Genomic DNA, 26,780 nt, shown 5'->3' with positions numbered 1-26,780 from the left:
AAATGAGAAAATGGATACGAAAGTCCTTCTTCTCCTGAATCAGTCATGAGGGAAACAGCTATTTTAAGGCATAAAGGTGCAGCCTGGGCGACCCAGAGAGATGGGCCCGGCAAGTTCCCACCGTGTTTTGGCCCATTTAGGAGCATGTGGTAACCGTTTCTTCCATGCGGACTCTGCACCGAGGCCCCCACACAGGATTTCTTTGGTCCTGCAGTGGTGGTGGAGGCGAATCCAAAGCAGAAGGCAAGGCACAGATGAACCTAAGTGTGCCAGCAGGGCTGGTCCTGGTGCAGCTTCACCCCTCTGCCCCTGGAGCCTGGAGCGGAACCAGCCCTGGCAGAATCAGCTTCCCCACGGCAGGGAGAGCACGATCCCTCCCCCGACCTTTTAGGAGCCTGCAGCTGCTGTGTACACAGAGTTCCTCTGGGTTCTCTGATCAGCGCTGCCATCCCCCGTCCCAACTCTGGCCTGGCGGGGAGGGTGGTCTGTTTAATCCTTAGCATCTCTGTCTCCTTCAAAGCCATGGTGGTCAGACCTAGCACAGCCTGGAACCCCCGAGACTCTCCAGCCCTGACCTTCCCAGAGGAAAGGCAGCTGCTAAGCTGGGTCCCTCAGTGTGGCAGGCAAGTGGATGAGGCCTGGAGAACTGCCAGCAGCCCTGGCAGGGGGCTTCCTCCCACTATCTGGTCAGGGCACGGGGCAGCCTCCTTGGGACCGAGGCAGCTTCTACTAAGGACTGTGATTCGGCAGCTGCTCTCAGAGGCCCCCATGGGAAGCTGGACAGCAGGCCCAAGAGATCCACACGATTCAGGAGACGCCCCTTGCTTTAAAATGTAGGTTTTATTATTACGCAGGTGAGTGAGATCAGGAGACGCCTGCCATTGATGAGACCATTTGTTACAGTTCCCAACAGGAGAAGGACCTGCCACACTGTGGGGCCACGCAGGGGAAGACCACGGTCTCAGAGACAGACGACGTGATGGGGAAACGCGGGCAGAGCCTTGGCGGAGGCTTCCTCGGGAAAGGTGGGGAAAGCTGGGTGAGCATGCTGGAGGCTGGCCTGTGGGGATACAGGCCTGCCCTGGGCGTCTGGGGTCAGGCCGTGATTCGTGCAGGGGATGTGGACCCGAGCCTGGGAGCACACAGAGGAGACAGCTGGGGGTGGGTTGGGGGTTTCATTTGAAAGGCAACCAAAGGCAAGTGTTTGTGATCTCTAGGAAGTGGCTGGCCCCACAGGGGCAGTCTCTCCAGGGTCAGCAAAGCCCTGACATTAAAGCGTTGGAAACACAGTTCATACATGTGCAATGCATGTACCCACACATACATACCCCATACATTCATGCACACACACACAGAGGCATGCACACACAAACACACAGACATGCATGCACACACACACACATACCACATCCACATATACAGAGGCATGCACACACAGACATGCATGCACACACACATACATACCACATCTGCACATGCACACACAACACACAGACATGCACGCACACATACACATGCTCATGTACACACACAGCCATGCACACATGCATGCACACACGCGTCCATACACGCGGAGGAGGGGGCAAGCTGGGTGGACACTTGGGCAGAGACCAGGCTGCAGTGCCGGAGTGACTGTCCAGCCTTGTCTGGGCCCCCAGTGCTCCTGAAACCCTCGCCCTGGGCCAGGCTGGACATGTGGGGCCAAGGTGGGGCCAAGCACTCCCCATCAGAGGTCCAAGGCAGGGAGATCACGCTGCACTTAACCATTTAAACCCCAAAGCCAGAGAAGGTCTGCGGTGCCCAGTACTGCACTCCACACTCCTGAGAGCCACAGGCCAGAACCCTCAGGAAGCTGATGGGCATTTTACAGATTGTGTGAGGGCTCAGGACAAGAGCACTGTGTGCGCTGAACCTCCCCACAGCCTGTCCTGGGGCCCTGGGTCCAGCCAGCAGATTCCTTTGGTCCCCACAGGAGGACAGGTCAGTTCAGCCCAGTAAACATTCTCTGGACCCAGCAACAGCACACGGTCCTCCCCAAGCGGGGGGAGCCCATCTCACACACACAATCACAAAACCACAGCAAAGTCAGCAAAAACCCAAAGCCTGTATCCAACCGTCTTAGTCCCAACTAACGAAGTCCAGAAACACCACTGCTGCAAGGTCCCCAGGGGCACCACACACTCCCTGCCAGATGGGGGTCATTCTGTGCCACGCACTTGTGGCCGCCACAAAGGGCTCCTGCTGCTCTGAGCGGGGTGGCCGGGCGGCGGGCTGGCGAGGAAGCCAGAGCCTGTGCTGCTGCGAAGTGAGAGGCGTCTGGGGAGAAACCCAGGCTCAGCCGCCCGCAGTGACTGCAGCAGCCCCTGCCCCGGGAGCCTGGCAGCAGGCCAGCATCACGGGGCTTCTGCAGACACTGCTGGACGTCATCAACTTTCAGAGGCCACTGCTGGCTCCCTTTCAGCCAGGCTTCCCGGACACTAGGGGGCTGTCGCGTGAGGGTCACCCACGGCACATAGACCCAGGGTCCTCAGATCCCAAGTCCAGAATCCAGGCCTGGACATCTCAGGAACAGGGTGGACATCGCTCACCATGGGAACACACATCACAAATAAGCAGCCCCCAGGACACCCAGCTTCCAATCGGCAGCAGTGTCCGCTGGCTGCGAACGTGAGGAACAGAGCTGCCTGCCAGGCTGAGGTCACCCAGGCTGCCTTCCGGTGGAGCTGCTATCCTGGTGGCCTGGAGAACATGAGGCCCCCCAGGGAAGCCCCCGCAGGGCAGAGCCTGGGCTACAGGCAGCGCTGACTCGAGCCCCCCAGGTGGTGGTCTGGGACCCCCATGACTCCAAGCTGGCAACTGAGTTTCATCCCAAAACCCAGACGCCTCCGAGCTCTTCTCGGCCAGTGCTGCTCTCCACCTGCAGCGAATCCCCCCAATGGATGTAAGGAACCCTCAGAACCAGCTCCTCCCAGCCTGGACTCAGAGGCCACAGGCTCAGCCGCTGCGTTACGGCCACACCGGGCAGGGTGGTCCTGCAGCAGCCGCTTGGAGGTTGCCATAGTGACGACAGGCACTGTCTTCTCGCTGAGATAGCACAGGGGGCCCAGGCAAGGTGGAATCCAGGGGCCACACCCACAGGCCCTGCACAGGGACATGGAGCTGGGGAGCCCGGCCAGGCAGCCCTTCTTTACCCACAGACGTGCTCTCCCTCTTCTTGCCTCTCTCTTGGGTTCACCTGAGACGTGGGGTCACTGCAAGGACAGGCGGTTCCTCAGGGTGGGTGGGGGCTGTGGTGAAGGCCTTTTGACCCCTGTTTTCTTAGTTCTTTCCGCACAGCCTGGGAAATGCGGACGCCATGTGCCTGTGCCTCCCTCTCTCTCTCGGAAAGGGGTTGGCCTGCGGTAAGGGGTGCGCAGGGCAGGGCGAGGAGCCCAGCCAGCTAGGGGGGTTAGAGAGGAGACAGCAGAGGCCCACTCAGGGTCAAGGGGTGGGGCTGCACCCAACTATAACCACTGCCCAACAGCCAGCTGTGCCACCGAGAAATCCATCTGGGCAGGGGGCTCTCAAACCCCCAAAGGAGCACTACACCCCTAGAGACACGCCTGCCTCCTGATAGCTGTGCCTATCAGACACCACCAAGCTGGCGTCCTGGTGCTCCCTGCAGCATTCTGGCCGAGTGGAAACCCAGCCTCTGCCCCTACAGATGTCAACAGGAACATGTGATCTCCCAGCACTTAGCACCTCACACCCAAAACACTCCTAGTTAAGTGGGGGTCTGGCTGTTATTCCCAGGAGCACCAGCCACAGCTTGGCAAAGCCAAAGCCGACCCTCCACCCACACCTGCTGCCCAGGCTAGGTACAAGAGCCACAGGCCCAGCCCACTCAACTCCTCCAGCCAGAAGCACGGCCGTGGCTCCAGAGGACGCCCACTGCCCCTTTGACAGGTGCGAGAAGGCAGGACGCAGAGCCACGCAGCTCAGGAACAAAGCTGACAATTTAACACTGCAAAAAGTTACAAAACAAAGTCTCTTAGTCACAGTAGTAAAAAGTTACACGTAACAACGTAACAAATAATAACTGCAGGAACAACGTAGCATAAACATAGCAAAATACGAAGAATCAATATAAAAAAGCAGTAGCCTATTTGGGTAAAAGGCCCTAGACCCCTAGAGAGGTAAGATCTCAACTTTGCTCTCAATTAATCTGAAAACGTAAATCCTACCCACATCCCAGCAGGGTTACTTTCGATTTTGACAAGACATATTCAAAAATCCATGTGGAAAAACAAACACAAGGGAAGAGCCGGCATTTTTGGCAGAGCGTAGAAGAGGCTCTGGAATACTGCACCTCGCTAGTCAGCACACCCTGCAGGGGACAGTGCGGGACGCCCAGAGAGAGGCCTGAGCACGGCCACACCCGCAACAGGCTGTCCACAAGCAGTTCCAGACCTCGAGCCTGCCGATTTAAAAGTGCTGAATTCCAGCCAGGCGTGGAGGCTCACACCTGTAATCCCAGCACTGTGGGAGGCTGAGACGGGCAGATCTCTTGAGGTCACGACTTTGAGACCAGCCTGGCGAACACAGCGAAACCGTCTCTACTAAAAATACAAAAAAAAGTTAACTGTGGGGGCACACGCCTGTAGTCCCAGCTACTCAGGAGGCTGAGGCACGAGAATCACTTGAACCTGGGAGGCGGAGGTCGCAGTGAGCCGAGATCACGCCACTGCACTGTAGCCTGGGTGACGGAGGGAGACCCTGACGCAAAAAAAAAAAAAGCAAAAAAAAAAAAAAAAAAAAGCTGAATTCCAAATGGACTCCATTCTCCCCGGAACAGAATGTTTCTTGCCCTGATCGTGAATGAGGCAGCGCTGGGTGCAGACGGCCTTCCAGCATGTATGGGGGCCAGGGTCTGTCGTCCTCTGAGAGGGGCCGTGAGCTGGGAGCTACTGGGAGTGGGGCGGCTGAGGGCAACTGGGGCACGGGGCCAGTGGAGCAGGACCCGAGGTGGGGGGAGTGCAGCAGGAGGACAGAAGGGCATGGGCGGTGAAGGGGCTCTGGTGGCACCACCAGACTGCCTTGTTGACTATTTGGAGCAGAAGCCACTGGAAAACAGCACCTGAGGTGGGGGGGGTTCTCTCCGAACTCCCCTCATCTGTCTAAAGACAGACCCTCCAAGAGGAACTGCCAGCTCAGCCCCCCTCTGCAGTTCCACCGGCCCAGGAAGAGGGACCCTCCTCCTGGAGAGAGTCCAAGATCCACCCCGGCCTCAGGCTCAGTCACAAACCATCACAGTCCCCATTGCGTCTCTGGGGGCCCTGTAGTCATCCCTTAAAGCTGTGTGCCCCCCACGTAGCCCCCACTCCACCTTCTCCCAGCCTGCCCGCCAGCCCTCGGGGCCCACCACTGTTTTGGGTATTTTCTTTTTTCCCCCACGATGCCCCGCACATGTAACACTAACAATAAATTCGTATGCTTTTCCTCCTGCCCCCGTGCCCACTGCCAGCACGTTTCACAGACCCGGCTCAGCCTCAGAAGGCAGCGGGAGGGGCAGCTCCTCCACGGCGCGTTTGGTTCAGGAAACCTTGGCCCAAAGAACAGGAAAACGCTGTACCCCGACCCAGGGGAACCACAGCCCGGAAAGTCAACGGCTTTTAACAGACTTGTGTCCAGAGATGGGGCCCGCCTGACAGGCCAGAGGGGCCGGGGCTCGGCATGGACTTGGGGTTCATGCCCGGCCCAACCTGCACTGGTCTGCGCCCCCCAGCCAAGCCTGGTCCCAGAGAAATCCTGGGGCAGCGACCTCCCCTCCTCCCTGGGGCAGCAGCATCCAAGCCAACCACCCACCAGCTCCGGAAGGACGTGGGAAGGGGCTGCCCCCACCCGTGGTTCCTGTGATCACAGCCCGCAGCCTGAGATAACCGTAGCCTGAGGCTGGAATTCGCTGTCCTGGATTCTGAACAAGCACAATTAGGCAGCGCTGGGGAGGCACGGGGCTTCTCAGACACCGAGGCCTTCTCAGACACTGCGGGCTGGAAGCTGAGAAGGTGCCAGGGAGAATTTAATCACACAGAGCGGCCCGGGGGCGGGGCGGAGGCGGAGCGTGGGCTGGAGTAATGTCTATGCGGGGGCGGGGCGGGGGCGGAGCGTGGGCTGGAAGAATGTCTATGCGGGGGGCGGGGTGGGGGCGGAGCGTGGGCTGGATGAATGTCTATGCTGGGTGGGAGCGAGACGGGGGCGGAGCGTGGGCTGGATGAATGTCTATGCTGGGTGGGAGCGAGACGGGGGCGGAGCGTGGGCTGGATGAATGTCTATGCTGGGTGGGAGCGAGACGGGGGCGGAGCGTGGGCTGGATGAATGTCTATGCTGGGTGGGGGGCGGGGCGTGGGCTGGATGAATGTCTATGCCGGGTGGGGGCGGGGCGGGGGTGGAGCGTGGGCTGAATGAATGTCTATGCCGCGTGGGGGAGCGGGGGCGGGGCGTGGGCTGGATTAATGTCTATGCGGGGGGGCGGGGAGGGGGCGGAGCGTGGGCTGGATGAATGTCTATGCCAGGGTGGGGGAGCTGGGGCGGGGCGTGGGCTGGATGAATGTCTATGCCGGGTGGGGGCGGGGTGGGGGTGGAGCGTGCGCTGGATGTCTATGCCGGGTGGGGGCGGGGTGGGGGTGGAGCGTGCGCTGGATGAATGTCTATGCTGCGTGGGGGAGCGGGGGCGGGGCGTGGGCTGGATGAATGTCTATACCAGGGTGGGGGAGCGGGGGCGGGGCGTGGGCTGGATGAATGTCTATGCCGGGTGGGGGCGGGGTGGGGGTGGAGCGTGCGCTGGATGTCTATGCCGGGTGGGGGCGGGGTGGGGGTGGAGCGTGCGCTGGATGAATGTCTATGCTGCGTGGGGGAGCGGGGGCGGGGCGTGGGCTGGATGAATGTCTATACCAGGGTGGGGGAGCGGGGGCGGGGCGTGGGCTGGATGAATGTCTATGCCGGGTGGGGGCGGGGCGGGGGTGCAGCGTGGGCTGGATGTCTATGCCGGGTGGGGGCGGGGTGGGGGTGGAGCGTGCGCTGGATGAATGTCTATGCCGAGTAGAGGAGCGGGGGCGGGGCGTGGGCTGGATTAATGTCTATGCGGGGGGGCGGGGAGGGGGCGGAGCGTGGGCTGGATGAATGTCTATGCCAGGGTGGGGGAGCAGGGGCGGGGCGTGGGCTGGATGAATGTCTATGCTGGGTGGGAGCAAGACGGGGGTGGAGCGTGGGCTGGATGAATGTCTATGCCGGGTGGGGGCGGGGCGGGGGTGGAGCGTGGGCTGGATTAATGTCTATGCCGGGTGAGGGGGCAGGCAGGGGCGGAGGGCAGGCTGGAGGAATGTCCATGGCAGGAAAAAAGAGATTTTCTCCAAGTCTAGATTCCTCCCGCTAAGTGGTTAGTCCTGGAATTAACTAAGGCCACCACTTTCAGCTGGACAGAACTGGGGGGCACCATATACTTCAGACCCCAGAGCTGCCTTCAAAACAGTGAAAATGGTAAATTTTGTTATGTGTAATTCACTGTAATTTTTTAAAAATTGAAAACAAAAACAAAAGCCAAGGGCTAGGTCTAGATAATCTGTTTCCAGGAGCAGCAGCCCCAGTAGTGGAGCTGTGGCCCCAGCAGGTAGAGCAGCTGCACCACGGCCATTTGGCAGGACCGGACTCTACCCGGTCGGACTCCAAACGCTGTGCCATCCTGAACGGGTGGGCTCCGGTGCCCTGCCAGGGTATCCCACCCCTTGACCCGGAGCCATTTTCACAGGTGGCTCCAACACTGGCAGGGCCTAGGTGCAGCTAAGCCTGGGCCCACCACCTCCTGCAGGGAAACAGGGGTGGCTGGGGCCTCTGCTGCTGCAGCCCCTCTGAACTGAGGCCACGTGTGAGCAGATGCAGCTACAGCCCAACCACACTCAGAGCCACCCTTCTCAGCCCTCATCCTTTCGGCTATGGGGTCATTGCCTCGGCCAGTGAAAGAACTGGAAGGACCGCTCCAGGTCAGTGAAAGGCATCACCTCACCCTCCCCTCGGTGCCAGGCATCCATCCGCAAGTGCTGCACAGGGCCCCTGCAGGCCTGATGAGGAGGCCTAACTGGGAGCCAGAAGGAACCCTCCAGGTGCACGATTACCCTGCATCTGACCACAGCACCCAGTGACTCCCTCCTGTTCCCCACACTCCACAGTTGCCCATTTCTGGGCCAGCTGGCTTTCCCGAGCCTCTTAAGAACTGGTCGGAGGAGCAGAACCCTGGGGGGGTCTGCAGACAGTGGCAGGGCTAAGCCTGCCCACCTGTGCTCATGAGAAGGAGGGGACCATCCCCAGGCAGGGGTATAGGGCCAGCAGAGGTGGGGGCAACGGGGGCAATGGGGAGACGCCAGGGCCCCCAGGAAACAGCACCTGCACCCACCAGCCTCGCTCCCCAGGGCAGGTCTTTGCTCCTCAGACGCCCTTGGCCTGGCCCTCTCCAGATGTGCTGGCCGGGCCCAGGCTTCCCAGCCTCCCTCCTTGAACCTGATCTCTGGATGCCTGGTGACTCCCAGGGTCCCCCTAAGCCACCTCTCCTGAACCCCGTCGCAGCTGCCGTCCTCCACTGCCAGAGGGGAGCAGTCCCCCCCAAACTCCATCCTGCCTGCCCCTTGTGCACCGGCTGTAGGCCTGGGGAATAGAACTGAGGCTCAGCTGGGAGGACAGGAGGGTCTGACGCAGTCCCAACAGCCCTGAGTGTCTCTGACGGACTCCGCCAGCTTCAGCACCTCACCTCGACGCTCAACCGGCCTCACCGGCAACAAAACGGTGCAGGTCCACGGGCGCCTCCCCACACGCAGGGACTCAAAAGCACTCTCTCCTCGGTGCACGGGAGCTTTCTCAACACACTGCGCAAAGGGCCTCATTCGCTCTGACTTTTCATCACCCCAGGCCGCAAGTAACCTAGCAGAGCCATGGCTTGCGATACAATGAAATGGAGGTAATTAATCACATTCAAATACCCTACGCATTATACTCCAGTAGCCCGGCAATCGCTTTAAAAAGGGCTTATGGGGCTTAAATAGACAGTGTCCAGGCAGCTGTACAGCCAGGAGCGGGAGGGAGGCAGAGCCCATCTGCTAAGCCTCCTGGGACAGCTGAAAAGAACTGTCCATTCAGAAGTGATTCATCCACAACAGAGCCGCGCGCAGAAGCCGGAGGGCTAATTTCAACCTTTCCCGAGTGCTCGTTAAGCCTCTTTGAGTTATAATTGCCCCTGATCTCTAGATATTACAAGGCGGCAATCAGGAAGTTAGGTCTGGCCAAGAGAAAACAAAAGGAGCGTAAAGGAACGGGCTCCGTCCAGGCCAGCCAGCAGGCCCACGTGGAGGACAGCAGCCGGGCATTCTGGACGCGGCTGGAGACAGGGATGGGGAAGAGGACAGGGCCCAGCTGAGGATGCACGCTCAGCACCCACCCTCCATCCTGTCCCCTGCAGGCCCTGAGGAGCAGCCGTAGGCACAGCCCGGCCTCTGGGCTCCGGTTCAGCCAAAGCTGCGATTTTGTCCCCGTGGCTCGTGGACGCTGCGGTGTTGGTGACACTATGGGGCCCAGTCTGACGGCGGCACAGCCCGCTGCCTCCATGGGAGGTGCGCCCACGCCCTCCCTAAAGGACCTGGAGCCTCTGCCCGGGTGAGGCTGCTTCTCCTGAGGAGGATGGGGGTAGGTGGACTCAGGGAACAGCACGTCCGACTCCACAGTTCTGCCCCCTCAGCCCTCAGCCCAATCCCCACGCCAGGCCCTGCCTTACCTTGCCAAAGCTGCCCTTCCCGATGGCCCGAAGGATCTGGAAGTGGTCAAAGTTCACTGCAGAATAAAACAGAGGGACACCTGGTGAGGTGGCAGGAAGGCCCCACGTGGCACAAACCCCCACCCCAGAGCAGCTCCTCCACCTCAACACCCCCCACCCCGATGCTGCCAGGGCCCCTCACCCTAGAAGAGGGTCGCCGTGGGGCGGGCTGAACTCTCGCTCCTATGCGAGGCAGGAGGGGCTGAGCCCCAGTCAGTGAAGACATGGGCCTGGGGTCACGCACGTCCTATTCCCAGGACTGTTACAGGATTAGGCAGGCGCCCACCACAGCAGGGACACGGCAAGAACGAGCCACACACGCCTGAGTCCGACTCCACTGGGCTGCCGTCCCGGGCACCGGCCACCCCCACTGAAAGCTGCTCCGTCCCGTGAACACCCCCAAACAGGCAGGCCCGGGGTTTTTGGGGAAGCCATGCACGCGTGGGCAGCTGTTCCTGGTTCCCCTCCACCCTGCTCCACGTCTCCAGAGGACAGGGGCGTCGGCCCTGCTGACACTCACTGGGCAAGCCTGGGGGAGTTTGCAAACGGCCCCAAGATGAACGAGAGGAGGCTGAGGGCTGCAGCTGTGTCCACTGTGACCTGAGTGGCCTGGGAGTGCATGCGCCCAGCACGAGGGCCATTCCGCAGGCCTATGCAAAGCTGCAGAAGGCACCGTTTCCCACACCTGCAAGCCCTTCCGGGAGAAGGACAGCCCCCCAATTGTCACTCATGAGACCTGCCCATGTACCCTGCCCAGGGAGCCTCTATCCACACCAAGGAAAGGGATTCTGATGGGCTTTCCAGACCGCCTCCACTTGCCTTTCAAACCCAGGACATTCTCCATACACATAAGACGGGGGGGTCCCACAATGTCACCCACTGGCCTCCAGGATGAGCCCCTCCAGATGACTCCCAGGCCAGCAGCTGCCTCCACCTGTGTCCCCAGGCCTACGTCCCCAATTCTGTGCCCCCAAGCCTGTGTCCCCAGGTCTGTACCCCCAGTGTGCTGCACCCATGAAGGGCCTGCACATGGCTCTCACTGCAAGGCCCTGTGTCCTGGAGCCAGGTTTAGGACACCCACTGGTTCACAACATTTCACTGTTTTACCCACTTTTACCCCAGCCTCATGTTCACTTATTCTGTGGGGAATTTGACATCTGGAACCCACCCCCACAACACACAAACATGGTTATTTTAAAGGCAGGGAAGACACAGCCAAGGCCAGAGGCAGACCCAGGGAGACACTGGGGTGGGTACTGACCACTCCTAGGAGGCACGGCCTGGAGCCTCATCTCATCTCCACTGCTCCCTGGGGGTACCCTGTGCCGTTGGTGGGGCAAGTGCTTTAGGCACTCGGTGTGTGGAGGAGGAGACAGAACGGTTTCTAGAAGAAAGGTTTCTTCACATTTTCCTCTGAACTGGAAAATGCCCACTCCCTTCCCAGGGTGCTCCAGGATAGCACCAGGGTTCAGCACAGACACAGCAGACAAAGTGTCCATCCTCACGGACCCTGGGGACAGAGTCACACACCCAGAGGTCTTTCAGCCTGAGCTACAGGCACCATGACAAAGACCCATGGAGGCTTCAGGGCTTGGAGCACAGGGCAGAGCCGGCATGAAGGTGCAGGGTCGTATCCTGGGGAGAGGACGCCTGTGCTGGGCCCTCCAGACAAGTGGGCATCAGCGGGGGGCAGGGAGAGGGTGCCCAGGTGAGGGGCCAGCCTGGGCACAGGCAGGAAAAGGACCGCAGTGTATGGACAGATCCACAAGCTGGTCAGTGGGTGAAGTGGGAGGGCGGTCAGCAGAGCACCTAGGGGTGAGAAAGGGGCTGTGACCTGTGGCCTTGGTCTCCTCTGCACAAGACGGCAGTGGGGCTTGACTCTGCAGAGGTGGGGAGAGCGCCTTAGAAGGGCGCTCCTCACCTCCCCTCTGCAAGTGCCTAGAAGGGCACTGACTGGCACAGGGGGTCAGAACCAGGTTGACGGAGGGGGTGGGGCTTCAAGGGGTGAGAGAAGAGGCTGCCAGGCATCAGAGCTGGGCACTGGGCAGAGAGGCGGCAGAGGACAGACCGTGCTGCACAGACGAGACCTGTGGCCGACACCCACAAGCTGGCACAACCCCCAAGATCCCCAGTTCCAGGCGGCAGCCACCCCACCCTGCATCCCAGCCTCCTCCCTCAGGAAAACCTACGCACACCCAAACAGAGATTATGTCATCAAGGCAGAGGCTGCTCTGGCACCAGCAAAGCCACTCCGAGGCAGCCCGGGCCACAGCCCCACAGGCAGGGAGCAGCTGCCGCCATGTAGCGTCACCCGATATCACCAGATGTTAAAGGGAAGTGGGCTGCGAACTGGCACGTGTGATGGACGGGGCTGAACTGGAGGAGGGAAGGGAACAAGAGGGCAGCTGGGCCGTGGCAGGGGAGACAGAGACACCGATGCCATCCAGCAGCCAACCCCAACGGGATGGACCTCAGAGTCTGCGGGGCCTGCCCTCTGCAGTGGGGACGGGACGGGGTGTCAGGGCAAGGCCCAGGGCTGAGCTGGCTGCCTACAGCTTGGGGAGATGAACTCTGCTGGGCAGCTCTGGGTCCAAGGACCCTCTGTCCACCTAGGCTCCACCCAGGCCCAGGCTGCCGCTGCCTAGAGACCCCTGTACTCCTTCTTGGAGCACCCGGTAGAGGCAGAAGAGCCCCAGCGGGCACAGAAGCCCATGGTTGGCACAGCGTTGGCCATTCCCAACAGAGCTGAGGACGAGGTTGGTGGTCCACGCCCACGCGCATACCTAGGACGGCCAAATGGCACCTGCTGTGCCAGGCCCCTGACCCTGGCACTTGGCACATGGGTACCTGGAATCCAGTTCTATACTGCCCTGGGAAACGAAGCCAGCATCTTCCTGTGCATGGGCGCGTGCTCTGGTGGCCTCCCCCAGGACCCCAAGCAGCCTGCACAGCGTGGAGCCCTAAGCCTCCGGCCCCCCAAGCTGTGAACCAGCAAGAGAGCCCAGCCACCATCACCTCCACCTTAGAGAATAAGCACAAGTTCCTGAGGTTAGTCCCTCCTGGAGAGGAAAGGGATGGGAAGCAAAATGTATTAAATAACAAGCCAGAAGCATAAGGGAGTCACGGCAACTGTGTCACCTGTGCCTGCACACCTGCGAAGCCAGTACCTCCCGAGGGTGTGAGGAGGAGGCAGCTCCGGCAGGGGCTCCCGGCCAGGAGGCAGCAGCAGGTGAGTGTGTGCCGGGGCGGGGCTGTGGGGTCAGGGCGTGCAGGGGGTGGGGCTGTAAAGTCAGGGGTGTGCTGGGGGCAGGGCTGTGGGGGGTCAGGGCGTGTCAGGGGCGGGGCTGTGAGGTGGGGAGACTTGCCAGGGCGGGGCTGTGGGGGGTCAGGGCGTGTCAGGGGCGGGGCTGTGAGGTGGGGGGACTTGCCAGGGCAGGGCCATGGCGTTGAGGGAGTGTCAGGGGTGGGGCTGAGGGTGGGGCCATGGGGTTAGGGACATGCGGCCCCCACTTTGCAGTGCCTGTGATTTGAACACATCTGTCCCCGCTTCCTGAGACTGACCAGGAGGGCGGCCACAGGGACACCAAGTCCCAGACAGTGGCACCCGAGACAGCCGTGCAGATGCTGCTCAGGGAAGGTGCAGGTGGGACAGGAATCCCCGATGTGGCTCCAGGACACCATGTGAGCAGCAGAGTGGAACCCTGTGGGCAGGGCTCACCGCACCAGCACCCATGAGAAGCCCCCAGCCAAGTGGTCTCTGCCAGCCATGTCCACAGGGATCCCTACTCAGGGACCCACCGTCCCAGATCCTGCCAGGTGAGTCACAGGCACTGGCAGGAGGCTGACCGGCATCGTAGCTATCCTCCGGATGACCGTGGCTCCACCCTGATGCCCAGCTCCTGTTGCCCCCGGGTCAGACACACCTGGCCTTCCACTGTGCACAGCGGCCCTCATGCCCTCCCAACCCTCAGCCCCGAAGGCTCCAAACCAGTGGAACTGGAGACCCAGTGGCTGTTTCAGGTCCCTGCCCGCTGCACCTGCCATTAGCAACCCATGAGGGTCTCTGCACTGCCCCGGGCTGGGCCAGGAACCTCCTATGACCACCAGCTCTGCCCCACGCAAGCCTAGGCTCAGCCCCATTCCCGGCTCCCAAAGAAGAGGTCAGCTCTCATTCCAGCACTCAGCAGAGGAGGTAAGGAGAAGGAAGTCCACTGGCAGGAATCTGTCAAAACAGCTCCCTGTGTGCTCTGAAGAGAACAGTATGTAATCAGCCTGGTGTCCCAAGAGTGGCCCTGCAACCACCACGGTCACCAGGAACCAGCGTCTACAGAGTCTATCAAAGTCCTCTCATGAGAGTTCCCGGAGCTCCCTGCACACTGGCTCTGTATCGGGGAGGGAAGGGACTGAGGCCGCAAAGCCCGGGGTGGCACCGGCAGAAGCGGCAGTACCCCGAGGTCAGGTGTGTGTGAGGCGCCTGGGACAGGTCACTGCAGTGAGGAGCCCCGGGCAAGCGTTCCTGAACCTTCCAGGTGTCCACCCGGCCTTCCATCAGCAGCATAGAAGTCGGAGACAGTTCTAGGCAAAGGTCAATGTCTGGTTCCAAGCTGGGCAAGCGGCCAGTGCTGCACTCGGAGCCCCCAAAACCAATCCCTGCCTCATGGTGGGCTCCATGCAGGCCACCCCCAAGCCCACCTCCTTGGGTCCTCGGTTTCCTCATCTGCCAGTGGGAGGGTACAGTGAGGGTCTGCATAGCAGAGGCCTGGGTGGGGCCTACGGAGCAGTAGGTGAGCCAGGGACATCCCAGCAGGACCCCACCATCTCTGGGGTCACCCCCAAGGAGCCCTGAGCCCCAGGTCCCACACACCTGCCTCCTACCTGCCACAGGACCAAGCCTGGGGGGCCCGGGAGCCACCACATGGTCACCCAACAGCAGGGCTGACCCCCGCTCCTGAGCCCCCATGCCATGCATCTGCCCCCAGACCCCACCCAGTTTCCCCTAGTCCCTAGTCCCAAGTCCCCTCTCACGGGGGCCCATGGAGGGGGCGGAGGCCAGGCCCCTGCGATGGGAGGAGAGGGAGCAGAGGAACAGGGCTGTGTGGGGGTGCCGTGGGCAGCCCTGGTCACCAAGGGAGCCAGGCAGGCCCCCAGAAGGAGTGAGTGTGCAGAGGGTTGGGGTGGTCACTTGATCTGGGCCTCAGAGGGGAGTGGGCATGGCCCCTTCCTTATACACAGAGCCTGTTGTGAACCACCGAGGAGCCCTGTGGCCCTGGGAAAGGGGGGCAAAGGAACCCCAGCACCATCTCTTTACCCCACCGCTCCCCACACTCAGCCCCTGAGGACTTGGGTGAGCACCCCAAGAGGGTGGTAGGTGCCCACCTCAGATCGACCCTGGCTTCTGGGGGTTGAGCCCTGAATGCAAACCCTTCCCTACCCACCACATGCAGGTCAACGCCCTGCACATTCTGGGGCCTCCGACTCATGCCCCCCACTCACATCCCCATCTCATCCTGCTGGGCCACTCAGGGCTGGACCTTGGCACTGTCTGACCAGAAGGCTCTGGTCTAGGACCCGCTGGGGACATGGGGGCCTGCTAACCAGCCAAGGTCAGAGGTCACCGCGTGAACCACTGGCCAAGCCCATTCCAGACCTGGGAATGAGGAAGATGCCCTCCCAGAGTGAACTCTTCAGAGTGGGGGAAACAGACACTCAACGAGCCAACAGGGTGGCGCCAGGTGCCAGGGAGGGAGCTAAAGCAGGAAAGGGGGAGGGGACCACCGTCCTGCAAGGCCATTGGGAGACATTTCTGAAGGGGACGTTTGGGCAAATCAGCCTGGTGTCCCAAGAGTGGCCTGCAACCACCACGGTCACCAGGAACCAGCGTCTACAGAGTCCATCAAAGTCCTCTCATGGGAGTTCCCGGAGCTCCCTGTACTTCCGGGCAAAGAAGTGTGGGCACGGGTCGTGATTATGGGGGCCAAGACTGGTCTGTCACGTTCCTCAGCGTGATTTACACCGTGTGATACTGTCAGCGCATTCTCTACCCGTGCTGCCCACCTCTCAAATTAGGATGCAGGCAAGAGGAGGAAGCAACGCGGCTCCCCACAGTCCCATCTCGCAGCCAGCGGGTTCCTTCCCAGGAACCAGGACTGCCTGAAGGAAGCACCTCTGTACTTGCCTGCGCACGACGGCGTGGGGCAGAGCAGCTCGGAGCTCCAGGCCCACCAGCACCCACCCTCATTGTGCGACTTGACCAAAGGGCCACAGACACAATCTTCCCAGAACAGCAAATGCATCAGAATCGAGGGTTTTAAAAATATCCATTCTTCACGGAAGGTTTTTATTTTTTGGCGTTGTCAACTGAGAGCAGTCCTGCAAGAATCGAGCACGGGGACGCTTCCTCCCAGTTCCTCTGGATTCTGCGTCCACACGGGTGGGTTGAGAAACCAACACCAGCCTCCCACACCTCTCACGGTGTCCGGCAGCGTCTCCAGGTCCTCCCCAAGGGCTGCTGGCTGGGGTCTCGGTCCCTAAACCAGGTCCCACAATCAGGGATAGGTTGTCTCGAGACTCATCAGCACTAAGGCCGGCACCCAGACAGCATGGATGTTCGTCCTCCCTAGCGCAGCATTTGACTGTTCTCAAGAGTCTCGCCGCCATCCCCAGGCTTACCAGGAGCAACAAAACAACCAGAGGAAAGGTAAGGAGCTTTTCCAGAAAGCAGCTCTCCAACGGCAATTGTTTCTGGTTGTTTCTGGTTTCCCGGTTGCCGGCACAGGTGGCCCATCCACATGTCTGCCGGGAAGGTCCTGCCAGGCCTGGGAACTGGGCGAGAGGGGGCGAGAGGGAGCTGGAGGGAGCAGAGGGAGCTGGGGAGAGCCGAGGGAGCCGCCCCTCTACAGCACATCTAAGGCCAAACACCGGCTCAAAGTAGGAGACCGCCAAGACGTCGCCTCTGGCACAGCCACCACCGAGTCCAAGGTAACAGCGTTAGGTGACATTTCAACATTTTCCCCAAGAATAAAACAATGATCTGCCCTCCTGTGGGCCTGGCTAGAACCTTCATCCTGCCCTGCAGGGACCCGCCTCTGCGTCTAGCACTCGGCCGAGCAGCTGGCCCACGTGGGTGTGGAAGGAGCACTTCAAATAACAAACCATCTGGGGAAAGCCCGAAGCCCCAGCAGGGTTTCAGGTTAAAACCCAGTCTTTTCATAAGCCAGGGCTTGTATCAAAACTGGTAAGAAAATGCTCCCAGTGAGGGCCCAGGAGAGTAAACAGAGGCTGCTGCAGGGCACCGGGAGCCAGCGCTATGTCACCCTGGCACAATGTGTGCACCCCTGACGAAAGCTGCCCCAAGAGCTGGAGAATCAGCTCTGCTCCCGACACCCCAGGTCCCCTCCTGATGTCTTTGGAGGCCCAGGAAGTGGGTGCTGGACAGTTTCAGAGCTGCCACGTGGTAGGTGAGCTGCCCACAGCTGCAGGCATGTCCCAGGCCTGGGACACTTTCCTTCACAGCTCACCCCACCCGCTCGTCCAGGAGAGGCCCCCACCTCAGAGTGTCCTCAGGCAGAACCAGCCCCTTCACCCATGGGAGGACTGCACACCAGAAGTGGACATTACTAGGAGAGCTGTCACAAAGATCAAATGTCACACGTGGTTGAAATGCACGCAAAAGTTGATTAAATGCCATCTCGTCTCCTATGACCCGGGAAGGGCTTGTGATGAGGAGAATCGTCCCACAGGACTCCGAGACGCTGGCCCTGCAGAGCTTGTGTGGCCTCTGGGGATGTCTGGCCCACACGGGGCTCCTGCCTTAGGAAACACCGGGCTGGGTGGAAGAGTCGGAACCGGCCCGACAGCTCCTCCTGGCAATGGGTGCGCCCCCACCCTCCGCCCCTGGGGCACCCTGGCCCACTGGGTGAACAGGAGCCACAGGAGTCACCAGACATCACCTCACAGACCCCTCACCCTCTCGCCACGGCCTCTGGGGACAAAGACTCACCAGGCTGACAGGCAGGATCGACACAGATGGGGACAAGACAGGTGGGGCTAGAGCCAGGCATCGGAGCCGCTGGGCAGGGGTGGGGAGGCTCCCGAGTTACAGCAGGGAACACGGAGCAGAAGCGTCCAGCCGCAGCGCCCGGGAAAGGAGCACAGGGCCCTGGAGGAAGCCGGTCCCTCAATCTTTGCTGGGCCCCACGCAGTTTCCTGCACCACTGAGGATGTCTTGAAACACCAGGGCAGGAAGGTCAGAGGTCAGGAGAGGGGATGTGGGCGTGGGTGCTGGCCTCTGACCCTGGACTCCTCAGTCGAGAGGGGGCCTGGAGCCTCGAGGTCATGCCTGGGTGCCAGTGCCATGGCCCAGCATTATGTGCGCTGCCCACGCGTCTCAGAGGGCCCACCTGGCCACCTTCCCCTTCTCCACTGTCCCCTCACCCAGGAGCAGACGGGCAGACCCCCGTGACCAGCAGCCGGCAGCCTCTGCATACCCTGGAGCCCTGGTGTCCAGCTCGGATTCGCCCAGGTGGCCTGGCAGCTTCCCAGCACCCTCGGGCAGTTCCAGGACAGGGCTCTGTCCCCAGCTGGCACCACTGCCCTTCCAGCCTCGGGGAGCCAACTGGGGTCTTACTCTGGGAACATACCCTGTGCCCCAGGCTCTGTCTTGGCAGCAATGCCCTCACCCTTTTCTGTGAAAGACACATCCAGGATGTGGCAGCAGCCCAGAGCTGAGGCCTGTGGGGCCCCGGGCTCTGAAACAATCGTGGCTTCTCCTGCCCAGGTACATACCCAGAGCCGGGGGTCCTGGTGCCCGCACCCCTGGCAGGACCCTGTTGAGGGCAGCATTCTTGCCATCTCCCTCCCCCACCTTAATTACAGTGAAAGCTTCCACCCATGAAACACGTTCAGGGGTAACTTCCCCGGCCAGTTCTGTGGATTCTGGTCCTGTCTGGTCTGAAATTGTCTGGAACCATGTTCTGGGGTTTAATATCGACATCCTCAGACAACACGGGGAACTGCCATCAATTAGTGATTAAGGCAACCGCCTGAGCAACAAAGCATCTCCGGGCAGCGGAGGCTCAGGCCCTCCAGGGGCTGAGGAGTGGTGCCTGAGACCGCAGAGAGTTGCCCACAGCAGCAGGGACCACTCCCCCCACCGCTAGAGTGGTGGGCAGTGGCGCCTCCCCCCGGGCCGCCCAGAGGGGTCCTGCTGTCCGAGGCCTGGCCCTACCCACTCCTGCCTCTCACTGCACAGGGCCCCGCATTCCAGGACCACCCACAGGGGCACACCTGGAGGACACCGAGGCCGCCTGGCCCTGCAGCAGCTGAGAAGCCTGCTCCTGGGGCTGCCCGTCCAGAGGTACAGACACTCAGGCCGCGCCCCGGACCCCGCCCAGAGGTACAGACACTCAGGCCGCGCCCCGGACCCCGCCCAGAGGTACAGACACTCAGGCCGCGCCCCGGACCCCGCCCAGAGGTACAGGCACTCAGGCCGCGCCCCGGACCCCGCCCAGAGGTACAGGCACTCAGGACGCGCCCCGGACCCCGTCCAGAGGTACAGACACTCAGGCTGCGCCCCGGACCCCAGAGCAGAGAACGGAGCTGGCCCTGACTCGGGGTGGGGCTTGGGGCACCTCCTGGGTCCTGAACCCTGAGGCAGGTGTGCCCAGCCAGGTAGGGAGGATGCTGGCCGCAGCAGCAGCAGCACTGGATAAGGGGGAGCAAGCCCAGGCACCTGCCCCAGCCTGTCCTCTCCCCAAACACAGATCCACAAGTTCTCAGGCCCCGGTGGGGTCAGCGGTACACACTGGACCTGCTCTGGCAAGGCCTTGGCACCTGCACCCCAGTGGAAAGGGTGCCCTGGCCTGTGTCGCCAATGCTGCCTGGGCCGGCTCCATCTCCCCCAAGCTTGGACCTCAGCCGGCTCCTGGAACAGGGTGCTCAGGACAGAGCAGGTACCCGGCCAGCAGGGAGGTACCCATGCCCCCGGCCTCAGTGAATCGTCTTCCAGGAGCTGTCCCATAACGAACAATCATGTGATTTCCGAGTTGGGAGGGGCGGCACCTGAGGAGCGTTTCCAGCTCAGGTCCCCCACCCTTCCTCAAGAGGCCTAGAGGCCCATCCAGAGTCCAGAGGGGGAGGGGGTCCTGCTGTCCCGGGCTCAGCCTGTGGGGGCCAGGGCTGCAAACAGCAGAGGGATGAAGGCAGGAGCAGCCCAGTAGGGCTGGCTCTGGTCTCTGCAGCCTGGGGCAGGGCCAGGCCACTGGGGTCCGAGGCTTGCAGGGGACTGACAGGGGCCTAAAGGTGCAGACGGGAAGCTGGAGCCCACCCCGAAAAGGGAAGGGTGCTCCCTTCCCCGATGCCACCACCCCAAAACCACTGCAGTCACTGCCACTGGAGACATCCACTGTAGGGACCAAGGCCACCTCCACCCTGCTCAGGCCTCCCCAATCTCCAGGCCTCTGGGAGGTCTCTACACTTGGAACCATCCCAACCCCATCCTTCAAGCTCCCCTCCCTCCACAGCACTGCAGGGACCCCCAGCAGATGGGAGCCCCACAGGCTCGCGGTTGATGCAGGGCACAGCCAGGGACCCACACGGGCGAACATCACGCAAGGGTGTGGAGCGCAGGAAGGGGAAGGGCAGCGCACACAGGACCCCCGCTCCATCTGCGTCAGTGACACCCACCCTCCCGGGGCACTCCTGCTCCCGCGGCTGGGGATCGAAGCCAACCAGCCCAGCAAGGAGCCCTGGCCTGGGAGCAGATGGATGGGCAGGGCCGTGTGTCCTGGGGTGCAGCTGCATCAAGGGCCACACTCAGGACTTGCTGTGGGGCCAGCTGGGGGCTGCCCATGAGGCTGGGTCCTCAGTGGGAGGAGGCCTGTGGCTACGGGAAATCCCCTGAAAGACCCCAGAGGTCAGTGTGTTCAGAGGCCAGCATGAGATGGGGAGGTGTGTGGCTAAGCCAAGGCTGGAAAAAGCCCTGTCCACCCATCCACCCTTCCATCCTCCCATCTGCAGCCCCTGGGGTCCTGCGCAGCCCTCCCACACCCATGCCACTGTCTCCCACACAGGGAGACGGCACAGCCCTCCCACACCCATGCCACTGTCTCCCACACAGGGAGACGGCACAGCCCTCCCACACCCATGCCACTGTCTCCCACACAGGGAGACGGCACAGCCCTCCCACACCCATGCCACTGTCTCCCACACAGGGAGACGGCACAGCCCTCCCACACCCATGCCACTGTCTCCCACAGATGGAGACGGAGGGGCTCCTAGGAAGAGGTGGCTCCTGGCAGCCACAGGCCCCTAGGCCAGCGGGCTGTGGTCGTTCGAGGTGCCCGAGAGCTTCCGGGGGTGGGGCGGAGTTGGAGGAGGAGTGACTCAGAGCAGGGAGGGGGCGTCACGCCCCCTGCAGCCAAAGTGACGGGCGGGTGGAGCCGCGAAGGAGGGGGTGGCAGGATGCCGCCTGTTCTGGCACGGAAAGCCACATCACCCCTGCCCACCCCATCTGGTGCCCGCCTGCCGGCCCCCTGCTGCTGGCCCCCTGCCCTGCCCTCTCTCTGCTTCTGTCCCCAGGGACGCCCACTGTGAGCCAATGATGGCAAGCCAAGGCCTGACACCCCCACAATCCTCCCACCTCCCACCATCCACCAGGCCCCTCTGCAGACACTAGGAGGGGGCTCCAGAACCAAATACCCCCCAGGAGGCCCACCAGCTGCCCTGGGCTGGGGTCTCCTCTGCACCTGGAGGTGGAGTCCAGGGCTCTCGAGCCTCCACTGTGCAGCCTGCCTGAGGCCCAAAGGAGGCCACGGCCCAGCAGGCCCCTGAAAGCCACAGCCCCTGGCATGGGCTGCAAAGACCAGCGAGGTTCCCCTCAGTGCACGGACGCCACTGGCCCCGGAAAATCAGTCAGGACGAAGGGCTCCACGTCCCAAGTACCCTCACTGCCCCGTCCTTGTCACCCCAACACACACATGTGTGATGAATGCCAGCTGAGTGGCCCCCAGGACCACCCCGGGAGCAACACCAAGTGTCCCAGCCCCAGGACATCGGCCTGACCTGACCTAGAGAGGGGGGCGGCCGCCTCTCCTGGATCTGCAGTGGACGGGCAAGAGGGCCCGGTGGCCAAGGCTGGGCTGGTGTCTGCCGGGCACAGCGGGAACTGAGCTCCTGTCTGATTTTCACACACATTAGTACTTGGTAGAGTGGAAAGCACCTTTCCTTAAACCGTCAACAGCAGTTCCGCACAGTCTCCTTTTCCTAAAACGCAAAGCACAGCCCTGGCCGCCCCCTCCCCAACCACCACCCCACGGGGCCCTTCCAGGGCTCTTTGCGAAGAACAGGCGGAGCCCGTGTCATCCTCAGGACGGGTCCAACGTGCTGTCCTGGGTGGCTGGGCTAGTGCACAGGCCTTCCTCTGGAATTCCTCCCAGCCCACCCAGTAGGAACAGGGCAGCGGGCTCACGGCTGGTCCTCCGGGCACCTGACACCCTGGGTACCGACTGCTGTCCACGCTGACGCTGTGAGGACTGGCAGGCCCTGGAAAGGAGCTGCTTCTGGACTCACACGTATTCCCAGTGCCTCTCCTGAGCGGGCCCAGGCCAGGCGGTCGCACACCTCAGGGCTGGACGAGGACCCCAAACACCACAGTGCTGAGGAGGGGCTGGAAGGGCCTCGAGGGCATGGCCTCTTCCACAACATGAAGGTCCCTGCCCATGCACAGACAGGGGTTAAGGATGACCAGTTCATCAGGAAAGAATTTTATCCTAGAAATGCTAATGGCAAATGGTAGGAAAATATCTCCAACTAAAAGAATTCACTCGACAACACATGAACAGGGCTATAGCTTGGGAGGCCGCTGCACCAGGCACTGTGGGCACAGCTGGGGCATGGACAGGGCTATGGCTTGGGAGGCCCTGCACCAGGTACTGGAGCATGAACAGGACCATAGCCAACTGTTCTCAACCGCGTGGGTACCTTCCCCATCCCAGCCTCCAAGCCCTGGGGCAGGTGGGAAAATGGGCCCTGCAGGACCCTCCCTCCTTCTATCCAGGGTAAGAGGTAACCCCCTGATATGGTTTGGCTCTGTGTCCCCACCCAAAGCTCATGCTGAATTGTCACGCCCAGTGTTGGAGGAGGGTCCTGGCGGGAGGTGACTGAATCATGGGGGCCGAGTTCCCCCTCGCTGCTCTCGTGATTGTGAGTTCTCATGAGATCTGGGCGTTTAAAAGTGTAGGTCACTTCCCCTTCACTGTCTCCTTCCTGCTCCGGCCATGAGGACGTGCTGGCCTCCCCTTGGCCTTCCGCCGTGACTGTAAGTTTCCTGAGGCCTCCCAGCCAGGCTGCCTGTAGAGCCTGCAGAAGTGAGTCCATTAAACTTCTTTTCTTCATAAATTATTGCCCAGTCTCAGGTAGTTCTAGCAATGTGAGAACGGACTAATAACCACCATCTCAGGAAACCACGCCCGGCATTCCGGAGCAGCCCCTGCAGTTTCCCTGTGACACTCACTACAGACTCTCTGGGATGTGGACCCTCGCAGGGCAGGTCGCCTGAATGAAGGAGCTGTGTGTTTTCAACCGGCCTGAATAGGCCCATCAGGCTTCGCGGGGCGGGGGTTGCCAGCTTCCTGTTATGGGTGAGTCTCCTACATGGGCTCCAGACCAAGGGCCGAGCACGCACATCATGGAGGCCCCGTGCACACACGCCACAAATACGCACTACGTAAAGTTTGGTTCAGGAAAAAAGAATCCAAGCTAAACCCTGGTGATGTTGAGAGAGGGTCACCTGGCTCAGGGACCCTGGAGTCAAAGCCGTCCCCAGAAATAACTGCTCAGGATGAGGAGACGTTGACACATCCTCCCAGCCATGCTGTCGGGGACAGCAATGGCCTCCGTGTCCACCTGACCCCTGGCCCTGTTCAGCCACTGGGGGATGCACCAAAGCCCACCCTCAGCTCTGGCCCAGGATCCTCACAGGTGTCCGGCTTGCAGACAAGGACGTGGCACCACTGAGAGCCAACCACATGGGGGGGCAGGAGGTCAAGCTGGAGCCAGCACGAAATCCGCCCCCAGGGCCCCTCTGCCTCCACCAGCTCCCGTGTGCCAGGGAACGGGCTCCACCCCAACCCCAACGCCCCCCACACCCTCCCGTGTGCCAGGGAACGGGCTCCACCCAAACCCCAACGCCCCCCACACCCTCCCATGTGCCAGGGAACGGGCTCCACCCCAATACCCAACGCCCCCCACACCCCTCCCGTGTGCCAGGGAACGGGCTCCACCCCAACCCCCAATACCTCCCCCACACCCTCCCGTGTGCCAGGGAACGGGCTCCACTCCAAACCCCAACGCCCCCCACACCCTCCCATGTGCCAGGGAACGGGCTCCACCCCAACCCCAATGCCCCCCACACCCTCCCGTGTGCCAGGGAACGGGCTCCACCCCAACCCCCAATACCCCCCCACACCCTCCCGTGTGCCAGGGAACAGGCTCCACTCCAAACCCCAACGCCCCCCACACCCTCCCGTGTGCCAGGGAACGGGCTCCACCCAACCCCAACGCCCCCCACACCCTCCCGTGTGCCAGGGAACGGGCTCCACCCAAAACCCCAACACCCAACGCCCCCCACACCCCTCCCGTGTGCCAGGGAACGGGCTCCCCCCCCCAACCCCAACGCCCCCCACACCCTCCCGTGTGCCAGGGAACGGGCTCCACCCCAAACCCCAACGCCCCCCACACCCTCCCGTGTGCCAGGGAACGGGCTCCACCCCAACCCCAATGCCCCCCACACCCTCCCGTGTGCCAGGGAACGGGCTCCACCCCAACCCCCAATACCCCCCCACACCCTCCCGTGTGCCAGGGAACGGGCTCCACCCCAACCCCCAATACCCCCCCACACCCTCCCGTGTGCCAGGGAACGGGCTCCACTCCAAACCCCAACACCCCCCACACCCTTGGACACACAGGCCGCCATCTCGGGATGCTGGGTGCTGCTGTCGGGTCCTGGGTGTTTCAGGGGGCTGCTTCCCAGACCCTCACCTTTGGATCATGTCATTCAAGGGGACCGTTCTGCTTCCTCGGCCCACCTGCAAGCAGGAGCCAGCAGACACCCATGAGGAACAACCCACTGCTCTGCACCCAGCGCCCCGTGGCCGAGGCTGGGCCCCATGCAGTGCTCACGGGGGCCACCAGTGGCCGGGCGGGCACTGCTTCACCACGTGCACGTCACCACCTGGAGGGCAGGGAGGGGGCGAGACGGGGCCCAGTTAAAGCCTGCGCCCAGCACCACAGTGGCGCCTGGGGGCCCCTGGATGTGCCAAGGCCCACAGGAGCACAGGGGACAGGCCGTGAGGTCAGAGCTGCCAGACCCTCCCTCCCAGAATCCCGTCAGGACGTTAATTCGGGGCCCCAGCAGGCCCATGGCCCACAGAGCTCTGCCTCCCCTCAGTCCGGCCCCTGGGGCTGCGGGAAGTTGACAGACTGGTGTCCCCACCTCCCGCAGGCCTCAGAGTCTACGAGCTTAGGCCTTGGAGACGACCCCTGCTTCCCACGGGGAGGCCGCGGGGACTACGAGCTTAGGACTTGGAGATGACCCCTGCTTCCCACGGGGAGGCCGAGGGGACTATGAGCTTAGGACTTGGAGATGACCCCTGCTTCCCACGGGGAGGCCGAGGGGACTATGAGCTTAGGACTTGGAGATGACCCCTGCTTCCCCATAGGGAGGCCGCCGGGACTACGAGCTTAGGCCTTGGAGACGACCCCTGCTTCCCCATAGGGAGGCCGCCGGGACTACGAGCTTAGGCCTTGGAGACGACCCCTGCTTCCCCGTGGGGAGGCTGCAGGGTTGCCAGGTGGCTGGAGAATCTCCCTGGGAAGGAATGAAGCACCTGGAACTGACAAATGACCTCAGTAAAGTTTCAGGAAACAGAACCAACATAACAATCCGCAGAGTCACGCACCCCTAGGCTGGCTTCCGGATGGGTGGGTCTGGAACGTGGACATCTCTGCACGGCCAGCTCCATGAGGACACACAGACAGGACAGGAAGGAGCGGGTCTTCAGAGGGAGCTGCCCAGGCTCCTCAACCCTGTGCGTCCACACCAGGTCTTCCAGTGGAAGGACAGCCAGCCCCCGATCCAGCGCCACACCCTCAATTACCAGTGGGCAGAGGCACAGGGAGAAAGCAGCCCTGGCTCCGCACACTGAGGCAGCTCAGGATCCTCGTGTGGACACGGACAACAGGAGCCACCAGACGCTGCAGGCCTGCTCTGAGCTCCTGCAAGCAAGTCCCGGAAGACCCCGCGAGCACGGCAGCCTCTTCATGAAGCGCAAACACAAGTGGGATGGAGCAAGTATCACTCGGGCAGGGATCTACACGTCATCAAAGTTTTCAACACCCTGAAAGGAACTACAGTCACAAAATCCCGGCTGCCGGGGAAAGCACAAAGCAGGGGCTTATGGCAGTGTCCGAACTCTGTGGCGACACGGTCCGTGGGAGCAGACAAGAAATCAAACATACGTGGGAAAGTCACTAACAAGTCTGCCTCCCTCGAGGAGATACGGTGGCCCCCATGCAGGGCCAGGTTCACAGGGGCACAGACCCCGACCACGGGCAGACGGCCTGCAGAAGCCAGCGGAGTGACCTTGGTACCACAGTGGGGGCTCCTCATGAGAGGTGGGCCACAGGGAACACGACCCACGAGGCAGCCACAAGGTGAAGGCAACTCCAGCACCATCGGTGCACAAGCAGGTAAACCTGATACGGCACAGCCACCCCGGGGAATGTGCATCAGCCACTCCGAGGCACAGGGCAGAGGCCCCGGCCAGCACAGTCGGGCAGGAGAAAGAAACCAAGGAATCCAAACAAGAAAAGAGGAGGCCAAATCACCTCTCCTCGCTGACGACAGGATTCTATGCCTAGAAAACCCCAAGGACTCCTCCAGAGGGCTCCT

The 26,780-nt window shown here is 61.8% G+C and overlaps 1 protein-coding gene across 8 annotated transcripts in view; it reads right to left on the bottom strand.

Annotated features, from left to right (window-relative positions):
* Positions 1-26,780, bottom strand: part of LOC105470988 (serine/threonine-protein kinase 32C) — a 128,286-nt gene that overhangs the window by 29,596 nt on the left and 71,910 nt on the right. For 7 of the 8 annotated variants that reach the window (XM_071068907.1, XM_024789465.2, XM_011723354.2 and 4 more), the window contains one exon: positions 9,794-9,849. In XM_071068907.1, the coding sequence (XP_070925008.1) occupies positions 9,794-9,849 (56 nt within the window). Of the gene's footprint in view, positions 1-9,793; positions 9,850-9,974; positions 9,994-26,780 lie in introns of those variants that run through there. The other variant, XM_071068910.1, reaches the window with a different exon arrangement.

The sequence above is a fragment of the Macaca nemestrina genome, chromosome 9 (genome assembly GCF_043159975.1).
Source record: "Macaca nemestrina isolate mMacNem1 chromosome 9, mMacNem.hap1, whole genome shotgun sequence".
In the NCBI taxonomy this organism is placed as follows: Eukaryota; Metazoa; Chordata; class Mammalia; order Primates; family Cercopithecidae; genus Macaca; species Macaca nemestrina.
This window is presented reverse-complemented; position numbering and strand designations above follow the sequence as displayed.